General features: G+C 42.4%; 1 protein-coding gene across 2 annotated transcripts in view; it reads left to right on the forward strand.

The window, feature by feature from the left end:
- zc3h4 (zinc finger CCCH-type containing 4) overlaps window positions 1–19,430 on the forward strand; it is a 72,221-nt gene that overhangs the window by 23,349 nt on the left and 29,442 nt on the right. For both annotated transcript variants that reach the window (XM_048618309.1, XM_048618310.1), the window contains exons 4-6: window positions 2,972–3,254; window positions 13,042–13,592; window positions 19,142–19,255. In XM_048618309.1, coding sequence (XP_048474266.1) covers window positions 2,972–3,254; window positions 13,042–13,592; window positions 19,142–19,255 — 948 coding nt within the window. The remainder of the gene's footprint in view (window positions 1–2,971; window positions 3,255–13,041; window positions 13,593–19,141; window positions 19,256–19,430) is intronic.

Here is a 19,430-nt window from a genome sequence, read left to right on the forward strand (position 1 = left end):
ACATCTCAAAGGAGGAGCATTTTACCTCTGGCCAAGTTGTCTTGCCATTACTTGCTCTTAAAATACTCTCTGTTTACTTCATCTAGTATAAAGAATGTTAATATATGCCAGGGAGCTGGTGTATTCAAGAGGGTATTAGATCATTATCTGAAAAAGGAAGAATCAAAGTTATTCAGAAAAGCCAAGAGGATGACCCTGACTGAATTGCTCGTTCAGAGAGACAATGGGACAGATGGTCTGTGTTGTAGTAGTTCTGAGATTGTATCTACTCAGTGCTTCCAGTTCCATGCAGAGGTGATTCACCAGGATGTTACCTGAGCATTATACCTATGAAGATAGATGATATAGGGTGGGGTTGTTTTCCTTAGAGTAAAGAAGGCTGAGGAGGAACCTGATTGAGATCGATAAAATTATGAGAGGCATAGATAGGGAGAAACTTCTCCTTTCAGTAGAGCGGTCAGTAACCAGGGCCTATACATTTAAGGTAAGGAGCAGGGGCTTTGGGGTCACTGGAGGAAGAATTTTTTGATATCTAGAATTTGTTGCCTCAAAGGACAGTAGAGGCAGGAACAGATGAAAAGTATTTAAATGAACACTAGAAATTCCATACCATACAAGTCTGTGGGCTAAGTGCTGAAAAATGGGATTGGAGTAGATAGGCACTTAATGACTGGTGCAGAGACATTGGAACAAATGATCCAGTTTCCTCTACTGTACAACTTTGATTCTAGACATAGTCTTATTGCTGTAGCCACACTAGCCTACTTTTTATAGTCTGGTTCCATAAATGTGATATTGCAACAATTCCAACCCTTAACTGGGGAGCATATCTCTAATTCTGTCATTATCTTTCAAAATTATGTTTTGTAACATCCACTGGTTAAGCGTTTTAGTGAACCTTTTAGAGCATGATTTGAATCTCCTGTTTATATTTAGGAGATATTAGAAATACTACATTCGATTTATTTTTAAAGTGAAGCAGATGAGCTATTTTGAGAAATAAATGACTTTATTCCCCAAAGGTGTGCTAAGCTTAAAAAGGGAGCTGGAAGTGGCTCCAGACCAAATCCCCTTCAAATATATCAAGAAGACAGCCTAGACCCTAACTTTTATCTTATTTAAAGGCAAACGTAAGGTGCTGTGTTCCAGATGTAATTTGATCGATTACACTTCTTGACTTTGAACAAAACGTACTTTATTCTTACCCTCCAGTTAAAATACAAACAAAAGAAGAATTGGAATAACTTTAACTCTATTGGAAAAATTAATAGAGTAATAGATTATTTAACTACTAAGCAGCAACTATTCCAATGTAGTAACATCCCATAAACATACCCTTAGCAAACGCAAATGCAGTAAAATAGATTGTCTCACATGCAATGTTTCTCCAATCCAAGAGAAAAGAACATCAAGAGAAGGATGGCACGGTGGCTCAGTGGTTAGCACTGCTGCCTCACAGTGCCAGGGACCTGAGTTTGATTCCAACCTCGGGCAACTGTGTGGAGTTTGCACTTTCTCCCCGTGTCTGCTTAGGTTTCCGCCGGGTGCTCTGATTTCCTACCACAGTCTAAAGATGTGCAGCCTAGGTGGATTGGTAATGCTAAATTGCCCATAGTGTTCAGGGATGTGTAGATTGTGTGGGTTATAGGAGGATGGGTCTGGGTGGGATGTTTGAGGAGGTTCAGCATGGACTTGTTGGGCCAAAAGACCTGTTTCCACACTGTAGGGATTCTATTGGAAATTGTTTTTCTATAGCAGAGAGATGTATCAGCTTCCAATGCCATTTCAAACCCCGGCAACTACTGAAAGCTAAACTGAAACCCAGGTTCTGTGGGAACCTGACTCCATCCATTCATGCTGCTTCTATTGTTCCAACTTAAAAAAAATCCCAACGTCTCACACAAGATGATCACTTTATTGGCTTGGAATAGGCCACTGGGCACCTCTGTCTCAACACCTTTTCATTGAAAAAAAGGACAAAATACACCTCTTAAAGTCATAGTATCATCACACAACTCCCACTCCTAATTCCTATGTTCTCATGTAGCAAGCAGATTTGGCAGCATCAGTGGAGAAAAAGCAGAGTTAATGTTTCAGATCTAGCACCTTTCTTTAGTACTGAGTTTTCTCTCCACAGAAGCGGCAGACTTGCTGAGCTTTTCAAGCAATTTTTGTTTTTGAACCTGAATGACTGGTTATCTGTACTATTTTCTAGCAGTGGAGTAGCAATCTGTGGCTGAATTTTAGCTTTACAGTAGAGGTTTTATTGTATTGTGAGTTCTTAAACTCAGCTGTCCTTCGGGGCTGCAAGAGCAACAGATGTTTCCTAACTGAAATCCACCACCTGGACTGTTGACAAGAAGCTCATGAATTGGGCCAAGGGTATGTTGGATGACAAGCATGATCAGGGGACCAGCGAACCTCTAAGTCAGGAAATAGTATAAGGCTTGGGAGGGGCTAAATTGAGGAAGAAACAAAACAGATGAAACATTGCGAAATTGTGGCCTGTTTACAGGATGATAAGTGAATGGGACAAAAATGGAATGGGAGGTTTTAACTTCTTCACAGTCAGCAAGGATCCTGCTTTTAGATTTTTAGCTTTAGATATTTTCTAATCAACCTGTCCAGAAATGTTATTGTACACCTGTGGGGTATGGAACTTGAACCTCGACTTCCTGGTGCTACCAGTGCACCATTAGAGCCCTCTAGGGAATGCAAGGATGTCTTAGCTTACTGCGTTACCACTATTCACACTACTGATGTGGCTTGTTTCTGCCCTATACCTTTGGTTGCTAACTTGACTAAGGTTTGGAACTCACATTCTGGGTTATTGGTGCAAAATTGTATTTTCCCATTCTGGGCCAGAATATTAACTTATCAATCAAATGTGCAACTGTTATGTCATTTTTGATGCTTTGGTAAGTCAGCATCTTTCTTGAACTAATTTCATTTTATTCTCTGCTTAATGCAGCCACCTTATCCATCCCCTTCAGGGGCTCCATTACCAAAGAAGACATACGTAAAAGCTGAAAAGGTGAACTATAACATGTATGAGGAGTATGAGGATGATCAGTATGTTGACTATGAAGAAGAGGATGAGCAAGTGCCAGATGAGGAAGAAGAAGATTACGATGATTTTGCCAAGGAGTTGAGCCAATACAGGAAAGCAAAGGAGGCTTCTCAACAACAACACCAACACCAGCAGCCGCAGTCCCATTTGCCCATGGGACACAATAGGGGGCGTGGAGCATCAGGTATAGCTTGCAGAAAATTGAAATTTTGTGTGTACTTTTCTATGCCTTCAGTTTGTTTTCCATATTCTGAGGCAGTGGCCAATATTTGGGTATATTGTAATGAGCCCATTTATTACACTGGTTGGTTCACTATTCATCTGTAACGAGGCACGAGGCTTGACTGTCGGAGCTTAACATTGAGCCACTATCCTGTCCTCACGCTCAAGTCTTTCCATTAGAAGTTATTGGGTGACAGTCAGCCGTGGGAGTGGTCATCTTCTTGGTTCAGGGGTGTTAGAATTGCAGAGTCTCAATGTCCTCCCCCATTTCTATGATGTCTCCTGGTTCTGCATGCCTCTTAAGCTTTCTACATTCCTCCAATCTGACCTCTGGCACAGTCTAAATTTTCATCATTCCAACTTTGAAACTATTTGCATCCTAAACTCTTGAATTACCTATTTGAATTTCTTGACCTGTGCTCTTTTATGGTACTCCTTAATGTCAAGTAGGATCTAAGCCTACTGGTGATTCAGAACTCAAGAAACCTTTCCCTTGTGATAGAGTTTATTATTTGAGCAGTTACGTAGCTCATACCACATCTCTTAGAATCACCTATAACCCCTTTATTGTACTATTTTGTAATCAAAATTTGGGTCAGTAGACTAAGCAACTAGTTTGGGGATCAACTTAATGCTAACATTGCAGGGTTCAAAACCCTGCTTTCTCTGAGAGGTGTAGGGCGGCACGGTGGCTCACTGGTTAGTACTGCTGCCTCACAGCTCCAGGGACCCAGGTTCGATTCCAACCTCAGGCGACTGTGTGTGTGGTGTTTTCACATTCTCCCCATGTCTGCTTGAGTTTCTGCCGAGTCCTCTGGTTTCCTCCCACAGTCCAGAGATGGGCAGGTTAGGTGGATTGGCAGTGCTAAATTGCCCATAGTGTCCAGGGATGTGCAGGCTAGGTGGGTTAGCCATGGGAAATGCAGGGTTACGGGGATGGGTCTGGGAGGGATGCTCTTTGGGGCTTGGTCGGTGTGGACCCGTTGGGCCGAATGGCCTGTTTCCACACTGTAGGGGTTCTCTGGTTTGGTTCTAACACCATTCCACAAGAACCCAATTAGACCAATACCCCAATCAGCCGCTTAACCTTTGGTTTAATGGCAGATTCTTCTTGTAGAGTCAAGGAGTTCTACACCATAGACGAGTGGAAAGGAGCAGTTAGGTCACTTGACTAAGTAACTAGTTTGTGGAGCCGTTAGGAAAATTGATTAAGCAACTAGTCTGGGGTCCGGTGAACGAAGGAAGGTTCTGAGGAAGGGTCACCGGACCCAAAAAGTTAACTCTGTTTTCTCCTTTACAGATGCTGCCAGACCTGCTGAGCTTTTCCAGCAACTTTGTTTTTGTTCCTGATTTACAGCATCCGCAGTTATTTTGGTTTTTAACTAGTTTGGGGACTAGCTTAATGGTGACATTACAGGTTTATACCCGAAACATTGACTGCTCCTTGCTTTCCCTGAGATGCAGGGCCTACATCCTTAGGCAACCAGGAGTAAAAATATTATAGCACAGAAAAAGGCCCTTGGCCCATTATGTACATGCCAGTCAAAAATGACCACCTAACTATATTCACACAAAATTTTCAAAGACATACAAACAGTCTTTCAACAGAAACATGAAAAATAAACAATTTTTTCCACATTATACATCTTAAAAACATCCTTCCATATTCCCCCTTTCTTTAAACAAACAAAAATACTTACAAAGCTTAGCTTTCTTTTACCTTACATATTCTTGTACCTTCACATATCACCAGCTATCTCTCTTCAAGGATCTTCAATAATTTCCTGAAACAAGTGCCTTTTTTTTTGTAAAGCAGTCTTGGCAATTAGCAACTTGGATCCATCCACTTTATGTCAGTGAAGAACAATTATTATTCTCATCTACCAAGAATATTACAGGTCCTGCCCTACCCAAAAGATCCCTCTGGAAGATTGGCATGTGAACCATCACTGAAAAGAACTAATTTCATATTTTCTGAATTACCCAAGGGTGGAAACCTGAGAATGCATTTTTCTGAATTTATTTTCAATATTTCAGTATTTTAATATTTTATTACTAATAGGTTTTTTGGTCTTAAGGCTTCCTCATCAGTAGCCTGCTTCATCATTGTACTCATCCTAAAAATTTAGGTTAGATGGTGGCCTAGTGGAATTACTGATAGACTATTAATCCAGAAAGCTAGGTAATGTTCTGGGGATATGGCTTCGAATATCGCATGGCAAATGGTGGAATTTGAATTCAGTACTAATTCGGAAATAATAAGCTAATGATGATTATGACACCATTATCAATTGTTAGGAAAACCCCATCTGGTCCACTAATGTCCTTTAGGGAAGGAAATCTGCCATCCTTAGTTGGTCTGGGCTACATGTGACTCCAGATCCACAGCAATGTGGTTGACTCTCAACTGCCCTTTAGGAAATTGGGGATAGGCAGTAAATGCTGGCCTAGCTAGTGATGCTCACATCCCATGAAAGAATAAAAAATCTCTGCTCTAATACGCTGTAACAAGCATTAGCTCTAGTCTAAGTGCAGAACCAGTCAGATTTCTTAATTGATTTGTTTGTTTTCTAAGTGCTAAATCATGTTTCTTTGACCTGTCCTGATTTATCAGGATGGGATTAACACTTTTCAAGCAAGACTGTTGATTAAAAGTTACATCTGATTTATTCTGGTTAATATACAAGTTTGTGTATTTAAAGGCCCCCAAAGTCTGATTCCAACTTCAAATTCCCTTTTTATTGTATCTTCCACACCACTCAAAGTCAATAGAACCTTCCCACAGAAAATCAACAATGTGCATCATAAATTGCCTGCCAGATCTGTTCATGATCCAACCAATTTCCAGAAGGACAGCACCTGAGAAAATTTAAACCCTTCCTGCATCATTCAACTTATAGGAGTACCGGCTTAACTCCCAAAGCTTCTCTTCTGTATGCATTCAAGAGGGCACAAGGTGATTATTTAAATAGAAACAATAGTCAGAATTATGGGGAAAGAACAGAAGAATGACACTTAATTATAATACTTATTCAGAGAGGTGGTGCAAGCACAATGGGCTGGAAGGCCTCCTCTAGTGCCATTACAATTCTGTGGTTCCGTGATCACCTTCCTTAGGTGTTTTTAAAAAATGCATCCTTTTGACACTTTTCACCTTGTGGAAATGCTTTTATATTGATTGACTTACTTTGCCAGGGATATGTTGTAAAGAGGTGAGAAGATCTTCAAGTTCACTTTTCCTGTAGTAAGGGAAACCACTCCAATGTCTTGATTGCCGAGCCTTTCTTTGAAATCCCAAGCTACAAGAATGGCTTTAATCTTATATGTTCCATCAGGAATACTTTTTGTTAGCATATTCATCTGTATGATAAGGTTGGCTATCCACTGAACCAAATTCATCCCAGCTGTCCAATTGTCTACTTTTGGCTTCTTTCAATAAGTTACCTTCTAATTTTTTTGTAGCCACTAAAGCATCTTGATCGTAAAGTCTTTAAATTCCGATGGAATTCTCAGTCCTTGTTCTTGTCAAACTATGATCTCTGCAAAACAAAAAGCAAAAGAACTGTGGATGCTGGAAATCAGAAACAAAAAACACTACAGGTCTCTCAGTATATGAGGGGAGAAATCAGAGTTAACTTTTTGGGTCCAGTGACCCTTCTTCAGAACAGTGGTCCCTGGCAAGTCATGCTGCCTTGTTCAGGACTTCTGCTACAAGATCTCCCCCTCCTATGAGTAGAATTCCTTTCCCAAGTTCACAATTTTTTCCCAAGGGCCATATTCATTTCCAGGTCTATTTTGAGAATTTTTACTGTGTGTTCTGGTCTTACACATGTTTACCTCATTTTGCCAATTAAGGATATTACCCCCTATCCCTCACCATGCACATTTAAGCAGTGTTTGTACTTAGGCTGTCTTTCCCTACTCTTATAATGGTGACATTCCTTCATTCATTAGACCCTTATGGCATGTATGTTACTTTTTTTGGTGCCTACTTTTGGTCGTTGTCCTCTGGGACAGATAGCCTTGTCCTGGGTTTCCTTACCACCTTGCCCATCCTCAGCTGGCCATTCGTAGAACACAGAACAGTACAGCACAGTACAGGCCCTTCAGCCCATGATGTTGTGCCGACCTATTACCCTACTTTAAGGTCAAACTAACCTGCATACCCTTCATTTTACTATCATCCATGTGCCTATCCAAGAGTTGCTTAAATGTCCCTAATATATCTGACTCTACTACCACCGCTGGCAGTGCATTCTGTGTAAAGAACCTACCTCTGACATTCCCCTATACTTCCTCCAATCACCTTGAAATTATGCCCCCTCGTGATAGCCATTTCTGCCCTGGGAAAAAGACCCTGGCTATCCGCTCTACCTATGCCTCTCATCATCTTGTACATCTCTATCGAGTCACCTCTCATCCTTCTTTGCTCCAATGAAAAAAGCTTTAGCTCCCTCAACCTTTCCTCATAAGACCTGCCTTCCAGTCCAGGCAGGATCCTGGTAAATCTCCTCTGTACCCTCTCTAAAGCTTCCATATTCTTCCTAAAATGAGACGACCAGAACCAAACACAATATTCCAAATGTGGTCTAACCAGGGTTTTATAGAGCTGCAGCATAACCTCGCGGCATAACCCCTGCCAATGAAAGCTAACACACCATATGCCTTCTTAACAGCCCTGTCAACTTGGGTCGCAACTTTCGTGGACTTGGACCCCAAGTTCCCTCTGTTCCTTCACACTGCCAAGAATCCTTCCATTAACCCTGTATTCTGCATTCAAATTCGACCTTCCAAAATGAGTCACTTCACACTTTTCTGTGTTGAATTCCATCTGCCACTTCCTTGCCCAGCTCTGCATCCTGTCAATGTCCTGTTGCAACCTATAACAGCCCTCCACACTATCCACAACTCCACCAACTTTCGTGTCATTGGCAAGCTTACTAACCCACCCTTCAACTTCCTCATCCAAGTCATTTATAAAGATCACAAAGAGCAGATGTCCCAGAACAGATCCCTGCAGAACACCACTTGTCACCGAGCTCCAGGCTAAATACTTTCCATCTATTACTACCCTCTGTCTTCTATTGGTCAGCCAATTCTGTATCCAGATAGCCAAATTTCCCTGAATCCCATACCTCCTTACTTTCTGAATGAGCCTACCATAGGGAACCTTATCAAACACCTTGCTAAAATCCGTATACACAACATTCACTGCTCTACCTTCATCAATGAGTTTTGTCACATCCTCAATGAATTCAATAAAGCTTGTGAGGCATGACCTGCCCCTCTCAAAGCCATGCTGACTATCTCTAATCAAACTATGCTGTCTCTCAGAATCCTGTCCGATAATTTGCCCACTATAGAAGTAAGACCGATTGGTCTGTAATTCCCAGGGTTATCCCTATTCCCTTTCTTGAACAAGGGAATAACATTTGTCACTCTCCAATCATTTGGTACTACTCCAGTGGACAGTGAGGACGTAAAGATCATCGCCAAAGGCGCAGCAATCTCTTCCCTAGCTTCCTGTAGTAACCTTGGATATATCCCGTCTGGCCCAGGGGACTTATCTATCCTCATGTTTTTCAAAATTTCTAGCTGACCCTTCTTCCCAATATCAACCTGTTCGAGCATATCAGCCTTTGTCACGCTGCCCTCACAAATGAAAAGTTCCCTCTCACTAGTGAATACTGAGCAAAGTATTCATCAAGGACCTCCCCTACCTCCTCCGACTCCAGGCACAAGTTCCCTCCACTATCCATGATCGGCCCTACCCTCACTCTGACCGTCCTCTTGTTCCTTAGATAAGTATAGAAGGCCTTGGGGTTTTCCTTAATCCTACCCACCAAGGCTTTTTCATGCTCACTTCTAGCTCTCCTTAGTCCATTCTTCAGTTCCTTCCTGGATACCTTGTAACCCTCTAGAGCTCTGTCTGATCCTTGCTTCCTCAACCTGAAATAAGCTTTCTTCTTCCTCTTGACGAGATGTTCCAAATGTCTTGTCATCCCAAGGTTCCTTCACCTTATCATCCCTTCCTTGCCGCCTTGGGACAAACTTATCGAGCACTCACAGCAAGTGCTCCTTGAACAACCTCCACATTTCTGTTGTGCATTTCCCTGAGAATATCTGTTCCCAATTTATGCTGCACAGTTCCTGACTAATATCATTGTAATTCCCCCTCCCCAAATTAAATACTTTCCCATACTGTCTGCTCCTACCCCTCTTCATGACTATAGGAAAGATCAGGGAGTTGTGATCACTATTTCCAAAATGCTCTCCCACTGAGAGATCTGACACCTGGCTTGGTTTGTTGCCAAGCACCAAATCCAATATGGCCTCCCTGCTAGTTGACCTATCTTACATATTGAGTCAGAAATCCTTCCTGGACACACCTGGCAAAATCTGCTCCATCTAAACTATTTGCACCTAGGAGGTTCCAGTCTGTATATTAGGGAAGTTGAAGTCACCCATGACAACAACCCTATTACTTCTGCACCTTTCCAAATTCTGCCTCCCAATCTGTTCCTCAGTGTTTCTCTTGCTACTGGGGGTCCGTAGAAAACTCCTAATAAAGTGACTGCTCCTTTCCTGTTTCTGACTTCCACCCATATTGATTCAGTAGACAAACCGTCCTCAACGACCTCCCTTTCTGCAGCAGTGATACTATCCCTGATTAGCAATGCCAACCCCCACCTCTTTTACCTCCCTCCCTACTTCTTTTGAAACATCTATACTCCAGAACATCCATCAACCATTCCTGCCGCTGTGATATCCAAGTCTCCATAATGGCCACAACAAGTACTGATCCATACTCTTAAGTTTATCACCCTTATTCCTGACACTTCTTGCATTAACATAGACACACTTCAACCCTTCACACTGACTGCAACTTTGCCCTATCAACTGTCTATCCTTCCTCACAGACTCTCTGCATGCTGTATCTGCCTGTACACCAGCTATCCCATCCTCTGATCCATAGCTCTGGTTCCCATCCCCCACCAAACTAGTTTAAACCCTCCCAAAGAGCTCTCGCAAACCTCCCGCCCAGGATATTTGTGCCCCTCCAGTTCAGGTGCAACCTGTCCCTCTTGTACAGGTCCCACCTTCCCCAGAAGGTATTCCAATGATCCACATATCTGAACTTCTCCCTCCTACACCAGCTTTGTAGCCACGTGTTCAGCTGCACTCGTTCTCTATTCCTAGCTTCATTAGCCGGTGGCACCAGTAATAATCTTGAGATTGCTACTCTGCTCAACCAGCCTTTTAGCTTCCAACCTAACTCCCTATATTCACTTTTAAGGTTCTCATTCCTTTTCCTAGTATGTCATTGGTACCGCTGTGTACCACGACTTCTAGCTGCTCACCCTGCCCCTTAAGAATCCTGTAGACACAATCGGACACATCCCTGACCCTGGCACCCAGGAGGCAACATACCATTCCGGAGTCTTGTTTGCGACCACAGAATCTCCTGTCTTTCCCCTAACCATTGAATCTCCTATCACTATCGCTCTCCTATTCTCCCCCATTCCCGTTGGAGCCACAGACCCAGGCTCAGTGCCAGAGACCTGGCCGCTATGGCTTTCCCCTGGTAGGTTCCCCGCCCCGAACAGTATCCAAAGCGTTATACTTATTATGGAGGGGAACGGCCACAGGGGATCCCTGCACTGTCTGCCTATTCCCTTTCCCTCACCTGACAGTGACCCAGCTACCTTTATCCTGTAACTTCAGTGTGACTACCTCCCTGTAACTCCCCTCAGACTCCTGAATGATCCGGAGTTCATCCAGCTCCAGTTCCCTAACGCGGTCTGTGAGGAGCTGGAGTCGGGTGTACTTCTCGCAGGTGAAGTCAGCAAGGATACTAGTGGTGGCCCTTACCTCCCACATCCTACAAGAGGAGCATGCAACTGCTCTAGCTTCCATCCCCTCTGCTCTAAATTGCCAAAAGAGAGAAAGAGAAAGAATAAAAAAGAAAAAAGACCCCACCTTACCGACCCTCCACACAGAGTCTAATTTTTGTTAGAGGAGGAGGATGGGTGGGAAACACTATACGTGTAGTGTTATGGGTTTAACCACTGCCCAAATATATTAGTTCACTTACCCAGTAGTCCCCGTGTCCGATTTGCTCCTGCTCAGCCTTTGCTCCACCTATTCACGAGGCAAGTATTTTATACACAAACTTACCTTCCCGACTGCCCCCTGGCTTGCGCTGTCACGACTCCTCCCGCTGAAATTGAAGCTGCCTATTCATGAGGCAAGTACTTTATACACAAACTTACCTTCCCGGCTGCCCCCTGGCAACTTCCATAATTTGACTGTCAGCATTTTCCAATGTGATGTGTATGTGAAGTACATGATACGTCAACAGTATACCATCAGTGTTTATTAACCTTGAGGAACACACCCAACTCGTTTAGTTGCTTTGTTGTAAAATTATTGTTTTGCATTAACACGATTCCACTTTTTCTGCCTTTCTCGTTTGTATTATGCCAAGTGCCTTGGATTAAAATTTATTTTTCATTGCGTTATGCGATGCTGTAAGGCATGTTAAATTTCTTTGAAACCTCAGCCTTAATGAATCCCCTTCTTCCTGAAAGCTGGGAATTGAAGTACTGAAGAAAAAGTGGAATTAATTGTAGTCCCATCCCACTTCAGTGGATGATCATTCATTACTGAAGGAATTTTTGGACTTTTAGCAAAAACCTATTGATATGGAGTGTGGCCCCAAGCATTTCTGCAAGTTCTTTGCATGGACTGCCCATGCCAGAACAGATGTGAATTTAAACTGTGTTGATCAAATAAAATTTTACAAAGCATCTTATCTCTCACCACGTGATTTCTTTCACGCACACTATTACAGATTCATACAGCATGGAAACAGACCCTGCAGTTCAAACAGTCCATGCCAACCATAATCCCAAACTAAACTAGGCCCTCCTGCCTGTGCTTGGCCCGTGTTCTCCAAACATTTCTTATTCATGTACTTACCTAAATGTCTTTTAAACATTGTAACTACCCACATCCACCATTTCCTCTGGAAGTTCATTCCCCACTCGAACGACTCTGAGTTAAAAAAAAAATTGTCCCTTGTGTCTTCTTTAAATCTTTCTCCTCTCACCTTAAAAATATGCCCCCTACTCTTGAAACTCTAGGGAAAAGGTACCTGCTATTCACTTTATCTATCTCCCTCATGATTGTATAAATCTCTTATAAAGTCATCCCTCAACCTGCTATCCTGCAGTGGAAAAAGTCCTAGCCTATCCAGCCTCTCCTTATAACTCAAAAACTCCATTCCTGGCGATACCCTGGTAAATTTCTTCTGATGTCTCTCCAGCTTAATAATATCCAACCCTAGAAACGAGAGACCAGAACTGTACACAGTACTCTACTAACGTCCTGTACAGTCTCAACAAAATGTCCCACCTCCTATACTGAAAGGTCTGAGCAATGAAGGCAAGCGTGCCCTTCAGTGGAATAATCATTACTGATAAAAACGGTATTATGATGCAATGAAAACAAAAAGTGTGCAGAAACCCAACAGGTTTGGCAGCATCTTTGGACAGAGAAACAGTTAATGTTTCGAATGCAATATGATACAACTTTGCGAGACTTTATTTTGCATCTCATTGCAGACATCATTACTCATTTAATAATTTGTTTATTATTATTCCGGTTTGTTTTCAGTGTGTTGTGTTCTTTTATGTTCTACCCTGACTTTATTTTGATTGAAATTCTATTGTTTCTGCTTTCTGCAGGTCCTGGTCGAGGTGGTGGTAGAGGACGTGGTATTCGAGGCAGAGGTGGCCGAGGAAGAGCTAGGGGACGGGGTGGAAGAGGAGGCAGAGGAGGAACACATGGCCAAGTGCATGGACCACAAGGACATGCGTCGGGGCCAGGACATGGACCATCAGAACATGGACCTCCAGGACATGGGCCTGGGCCTGTGCATGGTCCCCAGGGACATGGTCCCCCAGGTCATGCGCAAGGATCAGGACCAGGACATGGGCCCCCTCCATGCCATGGACCTGGGCCTGGTCATGGCCCGCCTCCGTGCCATGGCCCCGGTCCAGGCCACGGACCCCCTCCAGGTCCTGGACATGGACCTGGTTCTGGTCTTGGACCATCAGGACATGGGCCTGGTCCAGCGTATGGATCCCCTGGGCATGGACCTGGACCAGGGCCATCATATGGATCCCCTGGTCATGGTCCTGGGCCAGGACACGGACCACCAGGACATGGACCACCTGGACATATGATGGATCCCATGGTTGAATGTGACGATGATCTTTATGATGAAGATATGCAGGTAAGAGTAAAATCTGAAATTCTTTTTCTGAGAATTGATTATTACTTGATGTGCTGTTACCCCTAAAGAGGTGTGTAAATATACATGTTGCTAAGTCATATAAAAGATATTCATGAAACAAAAGAGAAATTATGTAAATATTATAAAAAGGTCTTTGTGTATTACTTTCTGCTGCCTCTTATAACCAGCCAGCAATGATCTGTCTTGGCAGTGTTTTTCAGCTTTTATTGTATTACTAATACACACTTGCACATTGAGGTAGGTGGAACTTGTCCTGTGCCAGTATGAGCTGCTAACAATTAGGCCCACATGCTTACACGTTGTTTCCAATACCAATTTACCTTCCACTTGTGAGATCTAACTTTTTTTAACGTTGATTTCATTTAACAACTTGGGTAACAGTAATAACTCTTCTGGTATGAAGCAAATATACCAAGCTGCATATGACAGTTCTGTAACTTAAAACATTGGCACACTGATGGATTTGAGGTCATAATGCTCCATACCTTGAGTACTGGATCTCATTGCTTTCCCAGTGGAGTGTACCAAATCTCAATACAGATTTCTCATAGACTGACAGTTATATCTCGCTAAGTGTAATCCATTGAGAACACCAGATCTAATTAGCCACTTTTCAGCAAGAGAGAAGGAAAAATGGCAAACAGATCACCCTGAGATTCCATTATGTGAGTAGGTATAAAGGAACAGATGTATTGGAATTGGCCATGTATTGACTTTCTCGTCCAGCAGTATAATGTTAATTTGTTGTCTTAGACTTCACAGGACCTCAGTACTTCCCTCTGAGCTCTTGTGGCTGCATGTCTGTTTAAAGCACAGAGAACAACTGACACAGTCAGAACTGAATTTCAACTTTGTACAATGTAGAAGAGCACATTATCCAGTGGATAATGTATTTTAATCACTTGAAGACTTATCATTTTCACAGTGCTGGGTGATTTAATGATAATTTCTCTTTTCAGAATAAAGCCCTATCATTAATCACTGTATTAAAAACGTTGATGACTTATACACCATTTCATTATGACATGTAAACTTGTTTACACCTTTCCTATCTTGCCTATCAAATTGTTCCTGCTTCCAAACCAGGACTTCTCCTATGGTTTGTGATATCTTTGAGCTGGTGTAAGTAGCATCACCTTCAAAACTTGCCCAACTCCATTGAAATTTGCAGGGAGTGGAGTGGGATCTGAAATTTTTCAATGGAGCCAACCACTTTAATCTATTCTACTGAAAGTATCTGGCAGTGTGAATGGGGCAGAAATCCTGGAATTGTTTTGGGCCTACCACTTTAATCTCTTTGTTAGGTGGAGTAATTTCAGGCCATCGATTAAGCATATTTTCATGTCCCTTAGTGGGACTTGTTGCTTACAGTAATTTCTTAAATCAACCAGAAACTCTTCCATTTTGAGGAATTTTTCTCTTCACTTGTTTCTGACAACATGCTGGATGAGAAGCTCTGACATTTTCCATTCACTCTTTCTTCGCACATTTTTGTTACCTTCATATTTTGGGTAGCCAAGATTTGGATTCTTTATCAGTTGCTGAGCAATACCTACACATAAGGCACTGTCTTTCATCTTATTATTTCCCATCAATTTGATTGTGATGTTTCCAATAATGTTGATTGAACAAAAGGTAGAAAAACCGCAGTTGCAGTCAGGTACATTATTGACCGCTAGGAATGGTAGGAGAGGTAGCCAGGTAGTACAGGAGTCCTCAGTGGCTATCCCCATCTCAAACAGGTATGCCGTTTTGGAAATTATAGCGGGGAATAGTGTCTCGAGAGTGTAGCAAAGACAGCCAGATTTCAGGTACTGTGAGTAGCTGTACTGTAATGAGGGGTATGTTAGGTTTTAAGTGATCAATTGTAATAGGGGACAGTCCAGTCTGGGACACAGATACACATTTCTGTGGCTATCAGTGAGACATCAGGATGATATGTTGCCTCCCTGATGCCAGGGTCAAGGATATCTTGGAGAATATTCTGAAAGGGGAGAATGACCAGCAGGTGGTTGTTGTGCTCATTGGTACCAAAGACATGGGTAGGGAAAGAGATGAGGTTCTGCATATAGGAAACTAGGCGAAGGTCAAAAAGTAGGTCCTTGAAGGTAGTAATATCTGGACTACTACTGGTGCATTAAACTAGTGAGAGTAAGAGTAGAAGGATAGAGCAGATGAATGTGTGGTTGAGGAGCTGGTGCAGTGTTCCATCTGAATTGGAAGGTGACGAATATCCTTGCAGGGAGATTTACTAGTGCTATTCGGGAGGCTTTAAACTAGTAAGTGTGGGGCAGATGGTGGGAAACAAAGTGATAGTGAGAAAAGGCTGAGGCTGGTAGAGTAGATCAGGGGAGAAAGTCAAATAGTCAAGGCTGACAAGAGCTTGGCAGAGAATGAGGTAAGACTGTAAATTAAGCTGTATTTATTTCAATGCAAGAGGCTTGACAGGTAAGGCAGATAAACTTAGGGCATGGTTGAGAACATGAGACTGGGAATATCACATCCATTATAGAAACATGACTCAGGAATGGACAGGACTGACAGCTTAATGTTCCAGGATATAATTAGTATGGGAAGTATAAAAAGGGAGGCAAGAGAGGAGGGGAGAGGTGTTTTTGGTTAGGGATAACAGTATGGCTGTACTTCAGGAAAATACTCCTGGGAGATTGTCCAGTGAAGTTATTTGAGTCGAACTGAGAAATAAGGAAGGAATGATCATCTTCTTGGGACTGTATTATTGGCTCCCTCAAATAGTCAGTGGGAAATTGGGAAGCAAATACATAAGGAGATCTCAGATATCTGTAAGAATAATAAGGTTGTAATGGTAGGGGATTTTAACTTCCGAAACATAGACTGGGTCTGTCATAGTGTTAAGGGCATGGATGGGGAGGAATTTGTTAAGATTGCACATGAAAACTTTTTTTAATTTAATATGTGGATGTATCTACTAGAGAAGGATCAAAACCTGACCCTCTTGGGAAATAAGACAGAGCAAGTGACTGATATGTCAGTGGGGGAGCACTTTGGGACAGGTGATCATAATTCTGTTAGTTGTAAAATAGTTATGGAAAAGGATAGAACTGATCAAAATTGGAGTAAGGTCAATTTTGATGGTATTAGACAGGAACTTTCAAAAGTTGATTGGGGGAGACTATTCACAGGTAAAGGGACAGTTGAGAAGCCGGAGGCCTTTAAAAATGAGATAATGAGTTCAGAGATAGTATGTTCCTGTTAGTGTGAAGGGCAAGGCTGGTAGGTGTAGGGAATACTGGGTTACTAGAGAAATTGAGGCTCTGGTCAAGAAGAAGAAAGAGGCACATATCAAGTATAGACAGCTGGGATTGAGTGAATCCCTAGAGTAGTATAAGGGCAGTAGAAGTATACTTAAGAGGGAAATCAGGAGGGCAAAAAGGTGCATGAGATAGCTTTGGCAAATAGGGTTGAGGAGAATCCAAAGAGATTCTGTAAGTATATTAAGGGCAAGAAGGTAACTAGGGTGAAAATAGGGGCCCTTAAAGATCAATGTGGCAGTTTATGTACAGAACAACAGGAGATGGGTGAGATACTAAACAAATATTTTGTGCCAGTAATTACTGTGGTGAAGGACATGGAAGCTCAGGAACTTGGGGAAATAAATAGTGATGTCTTGAAAAGAATTCATTTTATTGAAGAGGAGGTGCTGAAGCTCTTAAAATGCATAAAGGTGGATAAATCCCTTGGACCTAATCAGGTGTTTTCCAGAACTTTGTAGGAAGCTAAGGAAGAGATTGCTGGGCCCCTTGCTGAGATATTTGTATCATTGAAAACCACGAGTGAGGTGCTAAAAGACTGGAGGTTGGCTAATGTGGTGCTATTGTTTAAGTAAGCTATAAGGAAAAGCCAAGGAACAATAGACCGGCGAGCCTTACATCAGTGATAGCTAAGCTGTTGGAGGGAATTCTGAGGGAAAGGATTCACATGCATTTGGAAAGGCAAGGACTGATTAGGGATAGTCAACACAGCTTTGTGTGTGGGAAATCGAGTTTCTCTAACTTGATTGAGTTTTTTGAAGAGATGACAAAGAACATTGATGAAGGCAGAGCAGTAGATCTATTATCTTATTTGGACTTCAGCAAAGTGTTGGACAAGGTTCCGCATGGTAAGCTGGTTAGTAAAGTTAGATCACATCGGATCCTGGGGGAGCTGGCTAATTGGATACAGAATTGGCTTGAAGGTAGGAACAGGGTGGTGGTAGAGGGTTGCTTTTCGGATGGGACGCCTGTGACCAGCAATGTGCCATAAGGAACAATGCTGAGTCCATTGCTTTTTGTCATTTGTGTAAATGATTTGGATGTGAATATAGGAGGTATGGTGAATAAGTTTGCAGATTACACCAAAATAGGTGGACAGTGAAGAAGATTACCTCAGAGTACAGTGTCACCTTGATCAGATGGGCCGTTGGGCTGAGGAGTGGAAGATGGAGTTTAATTTAGATAAATGTAAGGTGTCACATTTTGGTTATGCAAATTAGGGCATACTTGTATGGTTAATGGTAGGGCTCTGGGGAGCATTGCCGGACAAAGAGACTTAGGGATGCAGGTGCATAGTTCCGTGAAAGTGGAGTTGCAGGTAGACAGGGTGGTGAAGAAGACATTTGGCACACTTGCCTTCATTAGTCAGAATATTGAGTATAGGAGTAGGGATGTCAGGACACTGGAAAGGCCACTTTTAGAATACTGCATTCAATTCTGGCTGCCCGTCTGTAGGAAAGATGTTGCTAAACTTGAGTGGGTACAGAAAACAACAAAGATGTTTCCGGCACTGCAGGGCTTGAGTTGTAGAGAGAGGCTGAATAGGCGGGGACTTTTTCCCCTGGAGCATTGGATGCTGAGGGATGACCCTATTAAGGTTTATAAAATCATCAGGGGCATGGATAGGGTGAGTAGCCAAGGTCTTTTTCCTAGAGTTGGGGAGTCCAAAACTAGAGGGCATAGGTTTTAAGGTGAGACGGGAAGGACTAAAAAGGACCTGAGGGGTAACTTTTTCGTGCAGAGGATGTATGGAATGAGCTGCCAGTGAAAGTGATGGAGGCAGGTATAAGTACAACATTTAAAAAGCATCTGGATGGGTATATAAATAGGAAGGGTTTAGAGGGAAATGAGCCAGGATGCGGCAAATGGGACTAAGTCAGATTGGGATGTCTGTTTGGTGCGGACAATTCGGACCGAAGGGCCTGTTTCCATGCTGTATGTGACAAAATGCAGCCTGGTATGTTCTCCAGATAATGAAGTGTGAGGGAGTATAAGACATTATTTTGTAATGGGAGTGCACGTCAAGCTATATCTTCGTTTGGTAATAATGAATAATGACATAAAACCATGTTTCTTAGTGTTTTTGATGTCAGTTATACTTCTATTTTCTAATTCAGTTGTACACCAACCCTTGTTGCATCTCTGATTTACACATATTTCTTTTTGACATAGCAGTTGATTGTGTTGAACACGATGAAATCCCTCACTATATCCTCCTGAACCGTTATGTTTTGCTAGGATTTTGGTGAAGCGATGCATAGAAGAAATGTGCATGATCTTGGACATCAGCCGTGTGGAGAGAAGAAAGGGAAAGTACTCTGCAAGTTCTTTGTAGAGGGCAGATGCTCAAAGGTGAGGATGTACATTTAAGAATTACAGCTCCTGTAACTATATTCATAGCTGAGTTAGTTTAGTTATTTTAACATGAACCAGAAACAGAATATGAAACTATATTGTATTAACCAAGTTCACAGTAATCAAGCTGTTCATGTGCATTCACACACCAGATGCTTTAGCTGGGCTGACA

This window comes from Rhincodon typus, chromosome 39 (genome assembly GCF_021869965.1).
Source record: "Rhincodon typus isolate 14 chromosome 39, sRhiTyp1.1, whole genome shotgun sequence".
NCBI classification, from domain to species: Eukaryota; Metazoa; Chordata; class Chondrichthyes; order Orectolobiformes; family Rhincodontidae; genus Rhincodon; species Rhincodon typus.